Source organism: Labrus bergylta, chromosome 11, assembly GCF_963930695.1.
Source record: "Labrus bergylta chromosome 11, fLabBer1.1, whole genome shotgun sequence".
Lineage (NCBI taxonomy): Eukaryota > Metazoa > Chordata > Actinopteri > Labriformes > Labridae > Labrus > Labrus bergylta.
Window position 1 is genome coordinate 16,815,947 of NC_089205.1, and position 20,582 is coordinate 16,836,528.

General features: G+C 40.0%; 1 protein-coding gene across 10 annotated transcripts in view; it reads right to left on the reverse strand.

The window, feature by feature from the left end:
- dock10 (dedicator of cytokinesis 10) overlaps positions 1–20,582 on the reverse strand; it is a 63,389-nt gene that overhangs the window by 16,741 nt on the left and 26,066 nt on the right. For 7 of the 10 annotated variants that reach the window (XM_065959922.1, XM_065959925.1, XM_065959920.1 and 4 more), the window contains exons 2-28: positions 17,822–17,941; positions 15,000–15,089; positions 14,004–14,086; positions 11,141–11,213; positions 10,720–10,860; positions 10,402–10,536; positions 8,957–9,209; positions 8,063–8,151; positions 7,475–7,558; positions 7,229–7,387; positions 6,738–6,986; positions 6,510–6,632; positions 5,860–5,942; positions 5,604–5,726; positions 5,418–5,497; positions 5,145–5,332; positions 4,913–4,978; positions 4,702–4,794; positions 4,456–4,579; positions 4,241–4,362; positions 4,016–4,099; positions 2,916–3,008; positions 2,616–2,734; positions 2,089–2,158; positions 795–908; positions 479–550; positions 198–344 (exon numbers count right to left, since the gene is read on the reverse strand). In XM_065959922.1, coding sequence (XP_065815994.1) covers positions 198–344; positions 479–550; positions 795–908; positions 2,089–2,158; positions 2,616–2,734; positions 2,916–3,008; positions 4,016–4,099; positions 4,241–4,362; positions 4,456–4,579; positions 4,702–4,794; positions 4,913–4,978; positions 5,145–5,332; positions 5,418–5,497; positions 5,604–5,726; positions 5,860–5,942; positions 6,510–6,632; positions 6,738–6,986; positions 7,229–7,387; positions 7,475–7,558; positions 8,063–8,151; positions 8,957–9,209; positions 10,402–10,536; positions 10,720–10,860; positions 11,141–11,213; positions 14,004–14,086; positions 15,000–15,089; positions 17,822–17,941 — 3,177 coding nt within the window. Of the gene's footprint in view, positions 1–197; positions 345–478; positions 551–794; positions 909–2,088; positions 2,159–2,615; positions 2,735–2,915; positions 3,009–4,015; positions 4,100–4,240; positions 4,363–4,455; positions 4,580–4,701; positions 4,795–4,912; positions 4,979–5,144; positions 5,333–5,417; positions 5,498–5,603; positions 5,727–5,859; positions 5,943–6,509; positions 6,633–6,737; positions 6,987–7,228; positions 7,388–7,474; positions 7,559–8,062; positions 8,152–8,956; positions 9,210–10,401; positions 10,537–10,719; positions 10,861–11,140; positions 11,214–14,003; positions 14,087–14,999; positions 15,090–17,821; positions 17,942–20,340; positions 20,564–20,582 lie in introns of those variants that run through there. The other 3 variants (XM_065959923.1, XM_029278354.2, XM_065959924.1) reach the window with 2 other exon arrangements.

Genomic DNA, 20,582 nt, shown 5'->3' on the forward strand with positions numbered 1-20,582 from the left:
ACACAAAAACAGACTTTTAAGACACTGAGAGATCATTAAACATAGATGCAGGAATTGGAAACAACTTTCATTTGCAGACCATTTACACAGCATGTGTTCATCAAATAGGATTTCTTGTGGCACAGGATGTCTCCTTTAAACCTAACTGTCTTTTTTTTTACATGATGATCTAAATCTCTGAGGCATTTTGTCCCCACCTTGACAAAAGCTGCCACTGCTGCGTTGGCACTGCGGGTCTCCTCTCCCAGGTCTTTGTTTTTCCAGAAGATGTGTTCAGACACCGTCTCCACCAGCGTCTCCACACGACTCAGGTAGGATGAGGGGAAACGCTGGGGCCTCGGGAGCTGTGGGATCACGGAGTCAACAGAGTTACCATTAGCGTACACAAAGGACACACAGTTTGTATAGAAAATTGACTAAATTTGTTTTTAAATTAATTGGATAGTCAAGAAGCTCCAAGTAGAGTGTGCAATGTTACCTTAAACTTGTCTGACTCTGCCAAATTTTGGGCCATGGACTTGACAATCAGCTCAAAGAAGAACCAGGAGAACTGAAACCAGGAGAGGTGTAAGCGAGGTCTTTTAACAATATAATCTAATTTATTAATATTACCTCAACTTTATCTATTTTACAAGATTAAATCTGCTTTATCAGCTCCTTCTTCAAAACACGAGGCACACACGATTCTGTTTGAGGGATTTACTTTCCGAAAGACTTTTGAGGCATAAAACAACGGTCTCGCTTTCCGTTTCTTTCGACACTGCTGTAAAGTAGTTCTGAAGAGAGAGACAAACCTTCAGGACATTTCTCACTGCTGCCTGCTCGTTGCTCTTCAGGTCAAACGTCATCCCCTTTGCCAGCTCCTCGTGGACCGTCCTGAAGCCGTGGGCCTCTGACTTGAACACATACTACACACAGAGAGAAGGGGGAAAAAAAGAGTCAGGGCTCAATTCCACTACTGGGGGCTGCAGCTGTTTACGCTTTACCATTTGTTTATTACTTGCCTTTGTTGGAAAGTATCAATAAAGAGAAAACAGGGAGAAAAGGGAGAGAAAGCGAGGGTTTTTTAAAATTTATTTTTTAAGCCTCTACTCTTGGGGCGCACAACACAACCGCCATCCCAACCAGCGCCCCCTTGTTCTGTAATTACAAGACCGTATTTGGTGTTTGAGGGATGGGATAGTGGTTATAAAAATAGATATCAAATGTAGTAAAAAAACACAACAGAAACGTTTCCTACACAACTATAGCCCAATGAGACATTCTAAAATGTCTTGTTCTGTCTGACCACAATCAACAAACTAAATTCATCCATTTCTAATGACACAAAGCAGAAAATCATCCTGATTAGGAAGCTGGAAATAGTAGAGAAGAAATAAATAAAATGCTAGACGTATGTGTAAGGCTAGAGTCATACATTATAACAGCCTACAACATATACTCTTACAGTGAATAAACCCCCCCCCTCCCCTCCTCATGATTATACACACATGTGCACAATCACACACTCAGCAGTTTAAATTGGGCAGCTCCACTACTGTGCACCATGCCAATCTGTTACCATGACAACTCTGCATCCATTAGTCCTCTCCTCTCTTCTTGCCTCCCATCATTCATCCCTGCCGCTGCCTCTTTGAGTGCTGCACTTTTCCGTCACTGTGGCCAACGTGAAGCCGGTCTTATGGTTTCTCTCCCTCTCTTTTTTGATCCCCCCCCTAAACAAACACGCCTTGTGTTTCTGATTGAGCACGCTGAATGCCCCTACTCAATCACCCTTTCTTCATCCTCTCCTCTCCTTCCCGCCACGTTTCTCTGTGTGTATTTGCACATAGCTCTCGGCACGCGGCTCTATACCACACTCCTGCTGGCTGAAAAACACACAAGCATACACACATGCAAACACAAAAAAAGCCCGCTCTTCTATTTATTTTCCCTTCTGAAATTCTCAGTCTGTTCATGGTTTCCAACCCTTCATTGAAAACAACAGCCTTCAAAATGATCATGTGATGTTCCTGAGCGCACACACTCATTATGCATTCAACAACACACACAAATACTTCAAGGTTTCACACTCATCCCTCTGGGTACCTTAATATACGAGTGCAGGTAGTGAACCAGGTTTTCTTCATGGCACTTTGCAACAATGTGAACCAGCACTCTGCAGACACAGGACGACAAAGAGTTACATTTCTTACAGCCCTCGTCCTTACACAGTAAAAGAAAAAACAGAAAGATTGTTTTTACTTCAATATCTCAAAAAAGCAAAGCGCTTCTCATTAAGGAAAATAAATGCACATGAATACATACAGGAGGACCATTAAAAGGGTTGACATTAATATTAATGAAAATTGATTACATAGCATAAAATGTAAGCATATTTGATGAAGAGAAGATCAAAATAAAAAATACAGAGAGCCTATTTAAAAATAATAATTATAAATCTTCATTCATAGATTATCAATAAAAATGGATATGGTGTTTCACATTGTAATTTAAAAGCCTTTTAGTGTTCATTATAAAGTTCCTGTTTACAAACCCATATGCCCCCCACCCCCACCGACAACACACCCAGATGTAAATCCAGTCGTTGCAGATGCTGTAATACCACTACCTACCTGGTGGTGGCAGTAGTGACCTCATCATTGTCATTCTGAGTCAGGACCTTGAACAGCTGGTTGAAGAGCACTGGCAGAAACCGGATGATCACTGGGATTCTCTCCATACTGAGGAGACCCTGGGGAAGGGTGGAACAAAGGAGGAGGAGGATGGAAATAAATATGAAACATAAACCACAAAGAAGAAAAAACAAAACATAAGTGATGTTGGATATACAAGAATCCAGCTTTGATGTATAAGTCAAGGCCTTGTTCTCAATCAATGAAAATTGAGGTGATGGGAGTTTTCTTTTCTCTGACCTTCAGGCAGTTGAGGAAGTTGGAGGTAGGAGGTAGTGAGAGATCCAGCTCTCTCTTCTGGCACTGCTGGAAGAATCTGTTCAGGTGGGGGTCCTGGCACGCAGAGAAGAAGCCATTAATATCAGCGGGAAAAAAAATCCATCTGCAATATGACTTAGTGGACAGGGTCCTTTTAGGTTAGTCCTGAATTCACCACCTTTCAGTACAATGTTAGAGTCTAATTATTATATTGTCATTTAAAAAAGAACATGAAATAACACCAAGTATATTGTTAGACATGATGATTTCCTCTCAGTTGTTTTGTTGTTGTTTGTAGTTACAGATGACAGTTTTGTACTTGTACGTATAAAGAGATTTTATTTTTAAGTTTTGACATGTTATCTCTCCTTCTATAATTCAAATATACATCATCATTTTTTTTTATTATCTTCCTATTTTCTTTGAATCATTGTTTCATTAATTGCGACCTGCTGAGGGACTGCAGACGTAAACTAGCTCTAAGCTAACTCTGGTACAATGTTGTTTCATATTGCACATGGTCCCTTTACAAATAAAAAAGAATAAAACTTGTTTATCTGTACAGCACAGCGTCACTCTGTCTGTCTGATCAGCTGTGTGTCTATGAAAATCCCTGTCTGTAAGAAAATGGGTAGAAATGTCCCACTCAGCATTAAAGCAAGTCAACACTCATACCATCCACTACGACTGATTGTGCATGTTGGGCTCACATTGCATTTGCTGTAAACTATTTATAGCTTTCTAATTGGCCTTTTAGGTCCATTTTACACTTTCTCTCTGGCTTCAGAGGCCATTCATCACTCCCTGAAGAAAGCTAAATGAAAATAAAACTGTTCCATTATACTGTTAAGAGATTAAAGTGTTTCATTGCAGCCTTAAGCACTGTCATGTCTGCCTTCTGGTTGATTTTTACAAAGATGTAGTGGCTTAAATAACACGTACAAACTATCCATCCATTTCTGAAACCGTCTGTCTTGTTAATGGGGGAGACCTGTAGTATCGTTCACTGGGATACCCCACCGGTAGGCCAATACAAACCATGTGATCAGGGGGGACTGCAGCAACCCAGATGATGGTGTTACCTGAGTGTAAACTGTAGAGACGACATTGGTGGACACTTTGTATATAGCTTTTCCTCCATCGACCCACTTCACATCTGCTCCATTCTGTAAAATAGAGTGAGAAAAGATGCAACCAATGTTAAAACTGTCCACCTGCTCAAACATCCAATGTCTGTCTTCTTACAGAAATGAATGTTTCTGTTATTCATCATCATTTCTAATATACATGTCCATCCCCACTATCACCTTTGTGTTGCTGGCTTCCTTGATAGCCAGGTATCCAGGCGGCAGGTTACAGGAGACGGGGACACTGAACTCCTGGGACACCAGACGGCCTTCTTTGAGAAGGGGCAGCCAAGAATAACCCACTAAGAAAGGAAAAATAATAATAATGAATGATGGAAAAGAATACAAAAGCAGTGTGTCACCAACTTGCTGCTCTACATCCACTTCAAACTCACCTGGGGTCTCGAGAGTCTCTTTCCGCTTCGAGTTTGTCTTGGCGTTGATGTCACAGGTGACGTGGTAAAAGGAGAAGAGAAGGTGGTGCTTTTCATGGAGCTGAGTCGGGAGCTCAATCTTCACCTGGAGACACAGTAGCACAAGTTTGTAATATAAACGGCAACATGGAATGCTTCAGTTGAGTGTGTTTTCTGAAGCTATGTTCTTTTTAATGCTAACGCTAATCTTGCTAACATTCTCTTTACCTCGTCGTAGAAGTCCGGGTTCTGGGAGTGATGCAGGACTGTGGAGCAAGAAGCTGTGGTGAAGACTGGACCTCCTGCCTTGCCATAGATGCACTACAAAAACATCGATAGGAGAAAGAAGCCAATTAAAGTCACGCTCAGCGACTTCCTCGTCAAATACAGGTTTTAACCAGAGTATTGTAAATGTCCAATTAGTATGTTTTTTCTTTACCTTTAAAGGTTTGGCAACTTCTTCGTCCGAGCTGCGGAACTCCACATAGACTGCGATGTTACGAGCCTGTGAAAAAGAGGACCATTGTAATGTTAATGGTTGCATTTATAGGAGATGAAATATGTTTTTAAAAACTAGGCATGTAAGCAATTATATTGCCAGTGGTGTTGGAGGATTTAAAAACAAAACAAACTCAGGCTTCTTTTTTTAAAACTGCGGCCATATTCTGTACCTTTGCAAAGCTCTTCTGGCTGTCATACTTCAGATGTTTTGGGTAGACGTAGATGTGGTTTCTGTAGACGCGGTGTGGCTGTGTGAACTTTGTGCTGTCCTGGACAAACTCCTCCACCTCGACAGTAGGCTGGTGTTTGCTCAACTCCTCAAAGGGCTTCACCGGTATGTAGGAGGAGGTCACGCAGTCTGAAAGTTAACGGAAGAAGAATAAAGAATAAAATAAAATAGAATGTGAATGGATGCATACCTTTTCCAATAAAAGTGGACTTACTAGGATGCTCCAGGGGAATATAGTCGACTGCGATGTCCAGTGCTCCAGGAATAGTCTGAAGTTTGCTGTTTTTTTCAGCCCTGAACACACAAACAATAGAATAAATAGCTTTAAGACGTGTATTTTTTTTTTGCCTCATAACAGCTTAAAAATGACCTTATATCAAAAACCTAAAGTACGTCTTACCTCCTGTACTCGGATATCAACTTCATCAGGTCCTCAGTGGAAATCTTGTTGCTCTCCTGTTTGAAGAGAGGTGAGAAACGAGACTCTCTGTCCAGCGCCCCGTGGTTGTCCTTAAACACTGGCCTTTAACACGAGGAAAAAAAAAAACACATAAGGATTCAGGTTAATTAGCATATCCTGCAAAAGAGAGAGCAGCTGATTTTTTTTTTTTTTTTTTGCAATACGTTAAGACAACCCTCCGTTTAGTGGCACTGACCTGACAGACCAAGCGAAAGGCATTCTGTATTTCCCCAGTTTACTGCAGAACTGTTTGTTGGATTTCAAAATCTTCTGAACAGTCTGAACAAGACCCAGGCAGGGGGAAAAGAATGGAAAGACATGTTAGCGAGACGCCACAGCTGATATTTTTAAATATAAGTAGAAGTGATCCGCCCTTGATTCAAGTTGACAGAGTGGCGGACTAAATCAGAGGTTGTCTGTTACAGTTACTCTCGCAGCAGGATGAACGTCTGCTGATTCATTTAGCCTTTTTTTTTTTTCGAACAACAACCACATGGAAGACTGCCAGTGGGGGAGCCAGGAAACGTCTCAGAAAAACAAAAAAATTAACAAACTATCTCACTGCACTGGCATTCAGTAACAGAGATAAGCCAAGATAAGACAAGTACTTGCAGGAAAACCATCCGGAAAATGTCACGCGTTTAACGTATTTAAGTAGATCAGGCAGTTTCCCTTACAATAACAGCAATGTTTAATGAGCCAATTTTCCAGCTTGGATAAGATGCTGTTAAAGGTTTAGCTGTACATTGTTAGTCATTATTAGGAAATTAATGGAGTAATGTTAAAGTTTGTATACGACGCTTATGTGTGAAATACCACATTCATGAAAAGAAAATACTTTCTCACCTTGCTGGAGTCTGTATTCTTGATATAAGGTTCTGTCCCACAAGCTATATTTCCCATCAGCACCTTTTCCACTCTTGCCACCATCACTATATCCGTGTGGGGGTTAGTTACAGAAAAGATGGCCTGCAAGGAAAAAAAAACATTTTAGAGAATACTCTACATGTTCTTGTTCAACACAAAGCAATGATGTAAGAGAGTTTCTTAGTGTAAATAATTAGATTGTTGTACCTGTTTGGGAAAGCAGAGCCAGTCGTCCAGGTCCAGGCTGAGGTTACAGTCTCCTGGCTTTTTCTCAGAAGGAGAGCACAGGCCGTTTTCCTGACCCCCAGCCCCTGTCCCAAGACCAACCGTCCCATTACTGCAGCCCCCGAGCATCTGACGCACCGCCTCGTGGTTCAGGTCTATGTGGAAGTCTGCAGAAACTTTTCTCCCTTCTCTGACGTCCATCAGAGCCAGCGAGATGAAGAAGGGTTCGATCTAGAGAATCAGATTCTGCTCAGTCAATCTTATAACAACGGCCTATTTGACATGTTATCAGGACATGCTGTTGATGTTCCCCTTTGTGCTGTTATTGATGTAGAGGTTATGTCACTCTTTATTATCTAAAGATTCAAATTGCATCTCCATTTATTTTAGACAGACTTATAAATGACAGTTGATTTGAAAGTGGGTTTAAATAACTGGCTCTAAGAGGTGATGGTTAGTGTTTCAAAGCTCACATTAGTGACCGGTCCAGTTTCAGTCTCGTTGATGCAGCCCTGCAGCATCAAGTTGAGTGATCGGCAGGTTATCATAAACCTTCTGCCCAGCTTCTCCTCAAACGGACGCACCGCTCCGTTCTCAACTGATGAATGCTCATTCCGTGGGCTCCTAAGAACCTGTGATCGGTGAAACACAGTTATTTACCTGGTGGTTGAAGATGACAATGAACATATTAAAACTGATAAAACATCCTTTAAACATACAGGAGTATCAGGATCCAGCGAGAACAGATTCAACCTCTCTTCTCTCCTGGCAGAGCGAATTCCTTCATCTGTCTCTGAGATGTACTGTTACAGAGGGGATGGAGAGCATAAATCACTTTACATTAATTGTAATCAGAGATATCATTATTATGATTTCAGTAAAAAAAGGCAAGGTGTTCAATATTTTTCTTAAGGGTATTTGTCTTGTAAACACCAACAGTCACATTCTTATTTATTGTTTCTTATCAGTATCTGTATCCTGGAACATAAAAGCGTTCCTTCTTCATGAAAACAAGTTTTTTGAATTCAGAACATTTAATAAAAGTCTTAATCGTACCTATCTTTTGCTGAAGAATGAATACCATTTTTGCTGCATCACAATCAGCAATTTGTATGTCATTGTGAGCATGTGTGTTCAGGTCTGCATAGAGAAATATTGCCAGTTGTGGTCTAAAGATCGTTAAAACTACAAAAGGGTGCCTATAATAGACACTAGGGCTATGCAACACATACAGAGACATTATCACAATGTTTACTGTGTTGAGTAGCAGCAGAGTTTTTAATTAAAGAGATTTAGGCTCAGCTAACCTTTGCTAGCTCTGGATTGATGCCGTTCTCTACCGTCGTATCTTCATTCTCCTGCAAACAGCAGTCGCTCAGTGACAGGTCGAACACCTCTGGATAAGGAAAAAAAACACAATAAATAATGACTGCAAGCAATGGGTGAATGTTATCCAAGCACTCCTTTTCCTTGAAGGCAAAAGGCCACATAACGTTTTCTGAAATAGGTTAGTACACTAAATAAGCACTAACCAGCATCAGTAGACATATATTCATCTCAGGATAAAATACGATGCCATTTGTGGTATTTATGGATAATAAAGCAGGCAAGCTTCTGCAGAAATATAATCTTCATGTGCCTTGAGCAATTCTTCCCAAAGGCCACGCTGAACAAAATGGGTCATTACTGGTAGGTCACCACATGCTGCTCGCAGCCTGATTTAGAGGCATGCTAACAGACCACAGAGCCATGACAGCTCAGGCTACTACATCACTTCACCACTTTTCACTGAGCCAAGTCTCAATGCTACATCAGGGTGTGTTATGCTACAGGCCGTGGTCCAATGCCCAGGTTCTGGAAGAGTTGGCACATATGATTGGGTTTTATTTGATTTATTTTAAATAACAAAGTAGGAAGCAAACAAAGGTGGAGTCCCTGGTTGGTGTCTAGTCTCATTTCCTGATTGTGATGTCATGGTGTGAGACCAAAAAGAGGCAGAAATTCCCCACTGAGGTTCTGGCAAGATGGCAGGTACTATTTACAGCAAAGTCAGAGTGTCAGAAAGGAAAATGTTACATTTTGCTGATGCTGACTATAAAATCAGTCTTCTCTTAAGGGCACCATGATTTATACATGTGTTGAAATTATGATAAAATGTCTTCTTCATCTCTCTTTAAACACAAAGTTCTCCTCTAAATTACCATTTTCACTTTCACCGTTGTTGCTCTTTCCAGCTTGATTTCCTTCAAAAACAGAACCAGCCTCACCCTGCCGATGGTCTGTGAGGTCCAGACTCTTCCGGTCAGGAGCTGGACCTTCATGAGGACTGATCTGTAGGATGCGGGTCAAAGTGCTGATCCACTCCTCCATGTCCTGCTCACTCTCGGCAGCCAGCACGAAGTACGTAACCTCGTTCATCTTCAGCTCGAAGGCATGTTTCCTCAGGCGGTTATTCTTCAGGGGGACAGATGAAAGGATGGATAGGATTATGTGGTTACCCAACGAAACCAGAACTTGGTTTGGTTTTTGGAAAATCTTATTTCTTCTGGGAGCTTTTGAAGGTTCTGAATCATAGACTTAGTTTAGTTAGAGCTTAGTTTCAGGATGTCTAATGAATAAAGAAAACCGCTTTTAAAATGTTGTTTAACTAACAAATGCATATTAACACGTAATAAATGCATCCCCAAAATACAGCATACACTATTGTTCAGTGTTGGGCACTTGTAAACAGGGAATTAAATTTTTTATAGCATCAATCCTTTAAAATTGAACGTCTTTAAATTTTGAAGTTTTGACATTTTTTGACGAGATGGAAAATGTAACGAGTCCATGTATCTCACTGTAACTTTTTTTTAAAAGATATGTTTTGGGCCATATTGCCTTCATTGGATAGGACAGCTGGTGAGAAACAGGGAATGTTGGAGAAGAGAGTGGGGGATGATATACAGCAAAGGGTCTAGCTCGGATTCTAACCCACCGCTACCTCGACGAGGATTATAGCAGGGAGAGTGCAACAACGCTAGACTAAAGATAAATACAAGACTGCGTTCACATACTTTTAAGTAGCAGACAATAAAAGCATAATAGTCGTGGTCGTTAAATGAGGGAGGAAGCCACAACTCCCAAACCTTCACATAGTGCATTAAGAACATGCAATTATGTTCTGTAAGTGGAGCTAGACGGCTCTGTGCTTTAACTTGATGCAAAGAAATAAAACGACATCCAGGGGGTTGCCATGTTAGTCATTTGGAAAGTTAAAAAAAGGTTAAACACTTCCCTTATGAAAGCAAAACATCATTTTGACCTCCGGGTAAGTATGTCGTGTTAATATGCCCTACGGCCCAATTTACAGCAATATAACTATAAATCACAATTTGTGTCAATTAAATAATCTACTGAGTAAGTTTAAGTTAAGTGTCATTTTTTTTAGATACATTCTACAATGAGTTGTGTTTAAGCTTTATATAGATTAAGAATGTCGTGTCATGGAGTGTACAGTTTGAGCTTTATTCATCCAGTAATGTCTTTTTTATGTTTTTTTTATGGCTTTTTCTGAAAAGGCTTCCCATTTAATTCAACTTTATAGGCCAAAACATTCATACAATATTGTACTATCTTCATTTGAAGATTAAGCTTTAAAACCCACCTGTACAACACCAGTGCATGAGTCGAGGAAGATGCACCCTTTTGGTTCCTTCGAGATTTTTTCATCTTTGTAGAAGTTCATGATGTACGAGTTATCTGTCAACTGGGTAAGCTGAAAATATCTCCTCTTAAATGACTGTGGAAACACAATTACAAAAAAAAAAAATGAACCTGGTTTAAGTTCAAATTCATAGGCCACATACTTAAATATTGGGTTTTTCTTTAAACATTTATGGTGAGGTTGTACATTTTAGCTGAAAAACAGAGATCTGAGGATCTGGGATTGCACGAAAAGGGAGAGCATCAGACATTTCCTCACCCGAACAGTGATGCTATTGTTGACGGTGCTGTTGAAGTTCCCTTTGTAGAGCCAGCCTGACCGAAACACACCGATACCTCCTCCTCCCCCTCCTCCACCGCCTCCCCCTCCTCCTTTGGATGAGGACAGAGAGGTGGTATCCTGTAGAGAACAAATGTAGTCAGATATTGGTACACTAGCTTTGGAATCCTCCCTCTGAAATGGAGGAGCAGATAATGGATGCCGAAACAAGACATTCAAAGATGTTCTGTTAGGATGTCCGCTGACCAATAAACTAACTGCTCTTGTAAAGTATATTCTAACAGCTTTGTGGCTGGGATAAACTAATTGAAACATGAGCTTCAGGATGTGTGCACTGTGCAGTATGTAATGCATTCATTGTAAAAGCATCTGTCAGAAGAAGATGGTCATCATTACTGACCTCATCCTTGTCCATATCCTCATGGTCAATCTCAAAAGAATGGGATGGAAGCTTCTCTGCTTTGTGCAGTTTCCTATAATGGGACGAGGAGAGAAGAAAAACATGAGAGTCTGATAATTAAGTATAGTGATTGAAAGAGAAAATGATTTCAGGAATTTAATTAGTCCTCTCTATGGCTGTGGGTGGCTGACTGTGCTCCATCGTTCTCTGTCAGGAGTCAACAATAGGTAGTTCTCATTCAATCTCGCTCCACTGATTTCACAGGCCAACTGTCTTTGTGTGTGAGCCATTGGGATAAAATGCTTTTGTGTGTGTGCTGTGAGCTGCAGACAGCCAGGCTGCAGTCTGTGGAGGAAAACACTACAACCACCCTGCTGCTCAAAGTCACATAGTCGTGAAAAGCTGTTTTAAAAAAAAAAACATCTTTAGGGGGACTATCTTTGGAAGATTTTTGGTGATTGCTGGCTGGCCACAGACAGAGGAATTCAAATATTGGCCTAAAGAGAGGAAGATCACTCCACTCAATCACAATGGTGACAACCATGCATATACAATAGCTGTTTTTCCATTGTTCTGTTCCCTGCTATATTTCATCACCAAGCATAAGATAACACATGCTCGGCTAGCTCATTAGCTGTATATGCTCTGCTAGCTTGTTAGCTGTATAAACTTTTGTATAAACACTTTCCTGACCCTCGTTTGTAGCTTCTCTTCCTTCCTTTGTTTCTTTTCTTGCCTTTATAATTGTGTTCCCCAGCCTTATTGTTTTCACTTGTCCCTGATCCCCATGTATAAAGTCGCCAATTTGTTTCTTCAACACGTCTCCTTGTGTGGATGTTTCCTCGTGGCTCTTCTTTTGTTTTGTCTTTTTGACATTTTCTTCCCTGTTACCCTCTGACTCCTATCAGTAAGGTACATTTGTTTTTGTCTCTTTATGTTTATGTTGGATAGGCTACATCTCACCTAACTGCATCTTGTTGACTTTAACAAACTTGATATAGCTAGCTTGTTAGCGGTAAATTACCGGGCTAGCTTGTTATCCATACACAAACATAACAAAGTTTCTCTCTTGCAATGATTCCACTGCTGCAAGGAGACAGCTGAAGTTGCTACAGTACAATTGTGCTTTCACTTGTGTTTAAGTTTTAAAGTTTATCCTGGTTTTTAGTTCAGAGGTCATGTGAACCGACTGAAAGAATACAGCGGACACCCATGGGACACAAGAGTGACATTCCTGTGGTTCAGAACAGTAACTTCAGGGCTGCTCTGGGTCAGCCTCACTGGGACTGACAAAACACCAGTTGACTGACAGACAGCGCGTTTAAAAAATAAATAAACGGCGGTCTGATGGCTGAGTGACAGTTATGGAAGGAATCGAGGAAGAGCTGAGTGTAAACATTTGTTTGAGTGAAATGTGTTCAGTCTTCCTCTCGAACATCCTTCTCACTCAACGCAATCCACCATCTTGCTTTGTTAATAACCTCCCTTCTTGGTGTGAAAAATAGTGTTTATTATGTCTTTCAGCAACTATTTCTGGGTCTGTGTGTTTGAGGACAAAAAGGCAGTACCTCTTTTATCAAATCACTAAGTAAAACAAAATGTAGTCCTCTTGTTTTGTTATCATATCAGACATTGCAAAAATATGTATTGAATAAACAGCTGTGCATGTTTAAATATCCCTCATGACAGATAATTAATACGTGCTGCTATACCTATAATAGAAAAAAACCTTATGAGAAACTTGTGTCGAAATTGTTGATTCCAGTTCCAACATGAGTTTTGGGACAGATTCAGAAAGGGTTAGGGTTCCATGTTGTGACATTGATTGTCGTTCCACACAACCCATTTCTATACAAAGCAGAAATAAACATGTTTACATCCTGTTACAGCAGTTTTGGTTCTCTATTACTAATGTCTCCAAATACGATAGATGTACAAGGGGTTCAATCTCATAAAACTTTTAAATCATAAATGGCTTTAAGTTAATCCAGATAAGGGCACTTTGAGTGACAGGTGAGTCACACTAGCTGTCTGCTAGGCATCACCTCAGTTTATTCAGTTACTGAACTATATATCTGGATTGTACTTGTGGTATTGATGCCCTTTGGAGAATTCATGCAATAGTATAGATGGCTGTGTGTTTTTGTGAAAGGTCATCACTCCATTTTTTTCCATTTCATGAAATAATAGTATTATCTTAGCGCTAACTAGCAGGTACAGGTGTTTGCACTCACTGTATGGGCTTGTTCAGTATTTCCCATACATTTATTTGTTGCAGCCAGTGCAAAGAACTGTTGTTTGACTTTACATGCAGGAAGAAGGACCGCCCTACTGTTGAGAAGACGACTTCTTTAAATGAATCCAAAGCAAGTTTGCTACATTCAGGAACTCCTCTGCTCTTTTAGTGAAATAAAGAAAAATCTCTGATCAGCCGCTACAATAATCAGAATTTCATTCTGCTTTCGACACTATCATTAACGATCTCATTAGCAAGCTAATGAAGTGGCCTTAAGCACAGACTGTATAACTTTCTTAACTTTTTCCTGCGTCACGTTCTCAAGCAAACATTGTCCCTTCTGGCCTCAAAACCCCAAGATGGTGACAACCAAAATGCTGAACTAGAGGCTTAAATGCGGAAGTTTGAAAACCAATTAGCAATGTCTCTTGGTTTAGTCCGCTACTTATAAACAGTCTCTCATGCATAACCAAAAGTTAGCTGTTTCCTCCTGGTCTCCTTGCTAAGCTAAGCGAACCATCTCCTTGCTGAATTTACAGAATTTAAAGATAAAAGTTTCCCAAACTGATGGTAAAGATATTAGCCATACAGCAAACAGATGTAAAGAGTTGTGTCAAAGTGTATTACCTGGGCAACAGGCGGTAGTCCCCAGCGTAGTCATCGTACTTGAACTGAACCACATTCAGCTCCGAGTTGTAATACTTACAGGCCTGGAGGGGAGGATTGAGATTATTATTACATTTTTACCATCCAAAAAAATGGCCTCTCCTGTTCTAAAAAATGTACCTGGGGCAGCTGAGAAGTCTGCAGACAATGAAGAGAGCTACACCACAATGAGCGTGCAGTCAGCAGCCCACTCTCCTGAGGCCTAGCTTCTAATGCACAGGCTGGGATTCATCATTGGTTTATTTAAATTATACAAGGAAGTCAATTAAGACTCTGTCCCTAAGGTATGTACGAATAGATATATTAACATCTAAATAAAGCACTTGTCTGTCTTAGGGGTTGAAATGAATCTCCACATGTTTAGAAAGATCTTGGATCTTTTGTTAATAATGTCATAAACTATAAACAGGCCAAACATATTATCTACAAGACAGGACAGCAGATACACTCGTGCAAAAAGAGTCAGACACACAGGCAGGTCTCAAGTGTACTGTGACAGGACTGTCTGGGGAGTTTCCATCTACTCCGATATCATTTCTCCACTCAGGTCTGGAGATTATGACAGTTCAATCTGAAATGAGGCCCAAGGGCTTTTGTCTGTCTGCGCCACCGTTATCAGGATGTCCTATATTAAGAGCAGCCGGAAGACAAACCAAACCACAACCAACTGAAACCGGTTTTTCCATCCAAAATGGTTACAGTTACCCCCCCCCCCCCCCCCCCCCCACACACACACACACACACAGACACACACACACACACACAGACACACAGACACACACACACACAGACACACAGACACACACACACACACACACACACAGACACAGACACACACACACACACACACACACACACACACACACACACACACACACACACACACACACACACACACACACACACACACACACACACACACACATACACACACACACACACACGCTTAAAACTCACCTGTCTGACCAGCAGACATTCAGCCTGTAGTTCTGCCCCATCTGGAACAGTTGACTTGAGAGTCCGACTCTCCTGAGGCACAGTGGATACCTGAAGGCATAAATGGAAAAAAGAAAAGAAGAAATATTTTTAAATGTTTGATAGTGAGCAACCTCACCTGAAATATTTAGTAGACACAGCAAATGTCATATTCAACAAGTTTAAGTGTGTTTTAAGGGCTCTCACTTAGTAACTCAATTAAAAGCAAGACAAGGTGTGTGAAGCTCGGAAAGGTATATCCCTCTGCTGACCCAGGTAACAGAGGAAAAACTAGACCACGTCACTCTAAAAATCATCTCTCTCTTCAGCACAGGCAGAAATCCATAATCAGCAGTTAGATGGGACCGATCCTATTTAATATCAGTATCGCGTCCAATATCAACTAAATCTACATATTGGATAAAGGACTGACGGACCTGATCCACATCACCGGTCAAGAAAGATCGTTGGGCACTTTAACATTCTCAACTTGCAGTCTCACATTGAAGACATTCAGACTAAACTACAAGAAGTGTCCAAATCGTCTCCATCAAGAAGTGTCAGACAAGATGGAGCAGCTTCTTCTTTATGATAAAAAGCACAGTTCTTGCACTTCAGTTTAAAAGATTTTTGAAATGATTTGAAACCCCTAGTTATCTTTATATAAGGAATGCAATGCCAGGTTTACTACAGCTTTGTGCAGTCTTACACATAATACCAACAACAACAACAACAACAACGTGTATTGGGATTTACAAAGAAATATCCGAATCAGTATTGTTATCAGTACTTATGTATCTGGATTGGAAAGCAACTGAAAAGAAGTCGATCTGTGCATCTATCATCGGTGTATCAGCAGTTAAAAGAAGTTATCTAAATCAAACACTGTATACTAGATAAATGATAAGTTAAAGAAACACTGAATAAATGAGTATAAAGCATAACATGGCTATGCTTTGATTTGTACTAAATTGATTTGAATCACATGCTACCGTCTTATCTGTAGAGTATAAAACTCCCTCTATTCTCAGATAAACAAAATTGCACAAAACAAACCTTTGTTTCATCAAAAAGTTAAGAAACATGGACAAGAGCAACATAGCAGGCATTATTCTACCAGTACTGACAGATTATCAACCTGAACATTTGTTTTAGGATTATTTGTTGAGCTTTTTGGCCTTTATTTGATGGGACAGCTCGAGAGAGAGAGAGAGAGAGAGAGAGAGAGAGAGAGAGACAGAAAGTGTGGGGACAGAAACTTGGGGATGCACCAAACAGCCGCAGGACCAGCAGTGGAACTTGCGATCAGTGCGACGAGGACTACAGCCTCTTTACATATAGCTTACTCGACCAACTGAGCTAAACCAGCACCTTCAACCTGATCATCTTATACTAACGTTTGACTGACTTATCAAAAAGCTTTTCTCTGCCACTGTAGTGAAAGCACCAAATGAGAAAAAGTTTCTTCAATGAAGGGTGTCTTCTCTTAAAACACATTGCCAATACAACTCAAGATGTAGTTTTTCTCTTAAAGGGAAATTCACAATTTCAACGAGGGTGATGTTTGTGGTAAACACTGGCTGCTGAACATTAGCAAGATAGTATAGTTGTTGTTACTTCTTTATCATTCGGATTTTAAAAAACAAACATAAAAACCTATTATTATACTCAGCTGTACATTTTCTAACCTCTAATAAGCTAATTTAAAATGCAAACACTTTAAACTGGGATTATGATTGGGATAAACAATGTGATTTACAAACAGCAAGCTAGCATTGTTATTGTTACTAAGTGTTAGTGTTACCTCACTTTGATAAGATTCCTTCATATTCAAAAAGAAGTACTGATATATTCTGAAACTGATTGCTCATTAGAGAAAATAAGTCAGCACTACAGATCTTTGTGTGCAAACACAGACAGACTTTGATTTATACAACCCAAATCAGCTGGCTGGAGCGCTGAGCTCATGAACCAACTGGCAATGAAGCAGATCTAGTAAATGCCTTTTGTGCATTAGCAAAACTCTGCCAAGCCACTTTCACTTACAATTATGGAAATTGACTGCGGCCTGCGGAGACAAAGAAAATCAGAGGAGATTGTGTTGAGGCCAGGCGGAGCTGGAAACCAGCAGGCTCATGCTTTAAAGCTACAACTCCGGAGTCATCAAGCAAACATTTCTCTTTACCAAAAGCAGCTATCAGGTCACCTTAATGTGCTCTGGACCTGCATCTGCAGAAACGCATTCGCAGAATATGAAAGCAATAATAAACAAAGAAGTAAGGGGAGTCGGAGAGAATGGATTGTTGACTGTAATGAAAGACCCTAATGCAAAACATGCATAATCAAAGGAGGAAAGTGTGTCATGCAGGAGTGGAGAACAGATTTTCCATATTGCTTATAAACTTCATTGTCAAATTACAAACTGACAACTTGGACTCTGCCAAGTCCAAGTTGTCAGTTTCTATCTCTGGTAAAAAAAAAAATAGTGCACTGTATTTTCTGTCTGCCTTTAGATGTAAGTATCTGAGCTGTGATTGTGATATTCAGCACAATCAGAGCAAAGAAAGGTTTTTGGAAAGTTCCTATAATGGGACTAAAAAGACAAGACCATCTAAGTACATTACTTTCTGCTAACAGTGAAGTTTGACCTTTGCTACCTGTCCTCCCCCCCTCTATCTTTACGATGATTTGTTTAACCCCTGAAACACACACACACACACACACACACACACACACACACACACACACACACACACACACACACACACACACACACACACACACACACACACACACACACTTACAGAGAAATCATAGTCAGGAAACAGGAGCAGGTCTCTGAGAGGGTCTTCCTTCAGCTCGTCCCCCAGCTCAGAGATGACAGTCTCATAGTCGAGAGGATCAATCAGCTTCGGCTTCTCCTGCTGCAAGCGAGAACACAGAGACATCCCATCAGCATTTACTTGTTGGTTATTGAACATCAATATGATAAGAAAATAAAAAGATACCATCAGATATTATGTGAATTCACAGAGACTGAAAAATGGTTTCAAGTGAGGTATATTGGCTAGGAATACTCAGAGAAATAAATAAATATTTCAGGAGTACTGTGGTTCTGAAACCAAAGACTCCTTTTAGAAAAATTGAAGTTTTTGTCATATTTGTTAAATTAAACATTTACACTTTTACCAATGTCCCTGTTTCAATCAGATATCATGCCAGCACTAATATTAAAACATTGTAAATGACTAAAACCTCATCCAGAAACTCCTTAATTCATATCTTATATTGAATACCAGATAGTAGGAAAGCAACGAAAAAGACTCAGTATGATATCTTGTACACTTGTTCAAAATTTTTAAAACCAAAATTCCCCTCGGCCCAAATTTCCCTTAGGGGTCAATAAACTGAAGATGACGTTGAGTTGATGATTATTTATGAATATTCCAAAGTATGGAGTTTAAAAAAAAAAAAAAGCTGTAGCCATGACAGATACATTTCCTGTGTTTGGCCATGACATCATTGAGACTGAAAATAATCGTAAAGAGGAAGTAGCAGTACAGCTGCAGTAAGGCCGTGACACACCTCATTGAACTACACATATATTTTGAATAGATATAAATGGAAAGATAAGATGCATGGTTTGAAAGACACTCTCTACGAGGCATACAGCTTCATACAGGTGGATTCCGTGGAACCCAAAAAAACAAAACAAGTGACAAGGCCAGCATTTAATGACATTTCAGACAGCAGCGATGGCTTAGTGGTGGAGTCAGTCTGCTCTCAAAACAGAAGGTCGGAGTTAAATCACCAGCTCATGTCAAAGTGCCCTTGGGCATGACACTGAACCTGGAGTTAGCTAGCTGTGTATTAATACGTATGAATGAGTTTGGTTTATACCGTTGGGAACTTGTGTAGCAGCCTTTGCCATCAGTGAATGTTGCATGTATTGTAAAAGCAGTTTTTGAGTAGGCTAGAAGAATACGTAGAAAAGAGCTGCATCCAATCAATTTACCATAAACCATCACAGCAGAATTTGAAGACAATACAAGCTATTGTACACTAACTTTCTCTTTTCATAAAGACATGAAACTATATTTTGAGGGATTATGTAACTTGTCAATGAGTCACACACACACACACACACACACACACACACACACACACACACACACACACAAACAGAGAAACAAACACAGCCAGGACAACGGTAAACTACTTCTGTCATTTAGAGAGCAGCAACAGCAGAAAAGCATGAGCTGAAGCAGGCTGTGGTGAGGAAGTAATGATCTATGGTTTTAGTTCACACACATTACAGAGCTTGTACCCGCCACAGCTACACTAACAGTTAAAACAGGCCTGCCTGCACACAACCAACAGAGAGAGAGAACAGCTGAATGTGACATAAATGAAGGCAATCTGTGTTTTAGAGCAGCCGTGTTCTAAGTACTACTTCTTCCATCTATTCAGTATACTGTCAACATTTTCCACCATGCAGTATTCATACTGTAGATAGAAATATTTGTACTCATACAGATCAGCTATTGCCACCTTCAGTTCCTCTAGATTTCCATTTGTACTTCTTTGGAGGTCAACTTCTCTTATGTCAGTATATAATTCAGTTTGCCTTTGGTAATACAATGTCAATGTAATATCTCTTTGTTTGTGACTAACAAGGTTGGAGAATTTTTTTTTTTTGACAATTTATAGACTATCAAACAGTGAGTTAGATTACATACTCAAGCAATTAATTCAGAATGAGAAAACCCTCAGAAGTAGCCTGAGTAACAACTCTTTAACAAAAAGTATTAAGAATTTGCCTTTTTGTGTAAAACAACTGTCAGTTTATAAATGACACAGATTTCTGATATAGCGAAAGAAAAGCAGGTGGTCAGATGAAGCTCGAGGTTCCCAGACGTTCACAGTGACTCTGATGTGACCCATGTGACATCAGAGTAAATGTTTCAGGAGAAAGTCTGGCTTTCCCCACATGAACTGACCTCTGCTAGGTGTGCGACATTCTTACACACAGTTTGATCTCACAAATCCTGTCTCAACACAGGGAAAGAAACTAATCTTCAAAATTGGAGAAAATGAAGCACAGAGATATCATAAAAAACGCTAACCGTATAAAGGCTATACTATGATGGATTTTTTTTTGGACGAGATGTTTAAACACAACTATGACTGACAGCATTTTATGTGTTAGCTGATAACCAACATACCCAATCTGACAGTCAATAAATATTAGTGAAGAGGGTAAAATATAATCAAAGTGATTAAGTAATGATAACTAGACAGAAAGAGACGTAAGAATACGAACAATACTCAGCCGGTTGAAATCCGATCGCACTCGTTTGCTCTTTATTCTCTTCCTGAAGGTGATTTTACTCCTGAAGCTCATTGCAAGTAGATTCAAGTAAGTGTGTTCAGTACTACAGAAGGGGAAAAAGCAAAACTTCAACTATCCAGAGTTTTAAAAAAAAAGGTAATTTAAAGGAGACTAAACAAATTGCGCATTGCACATTGAGGGCATGTGCTCAAACAGAAACAGAACTAACACTA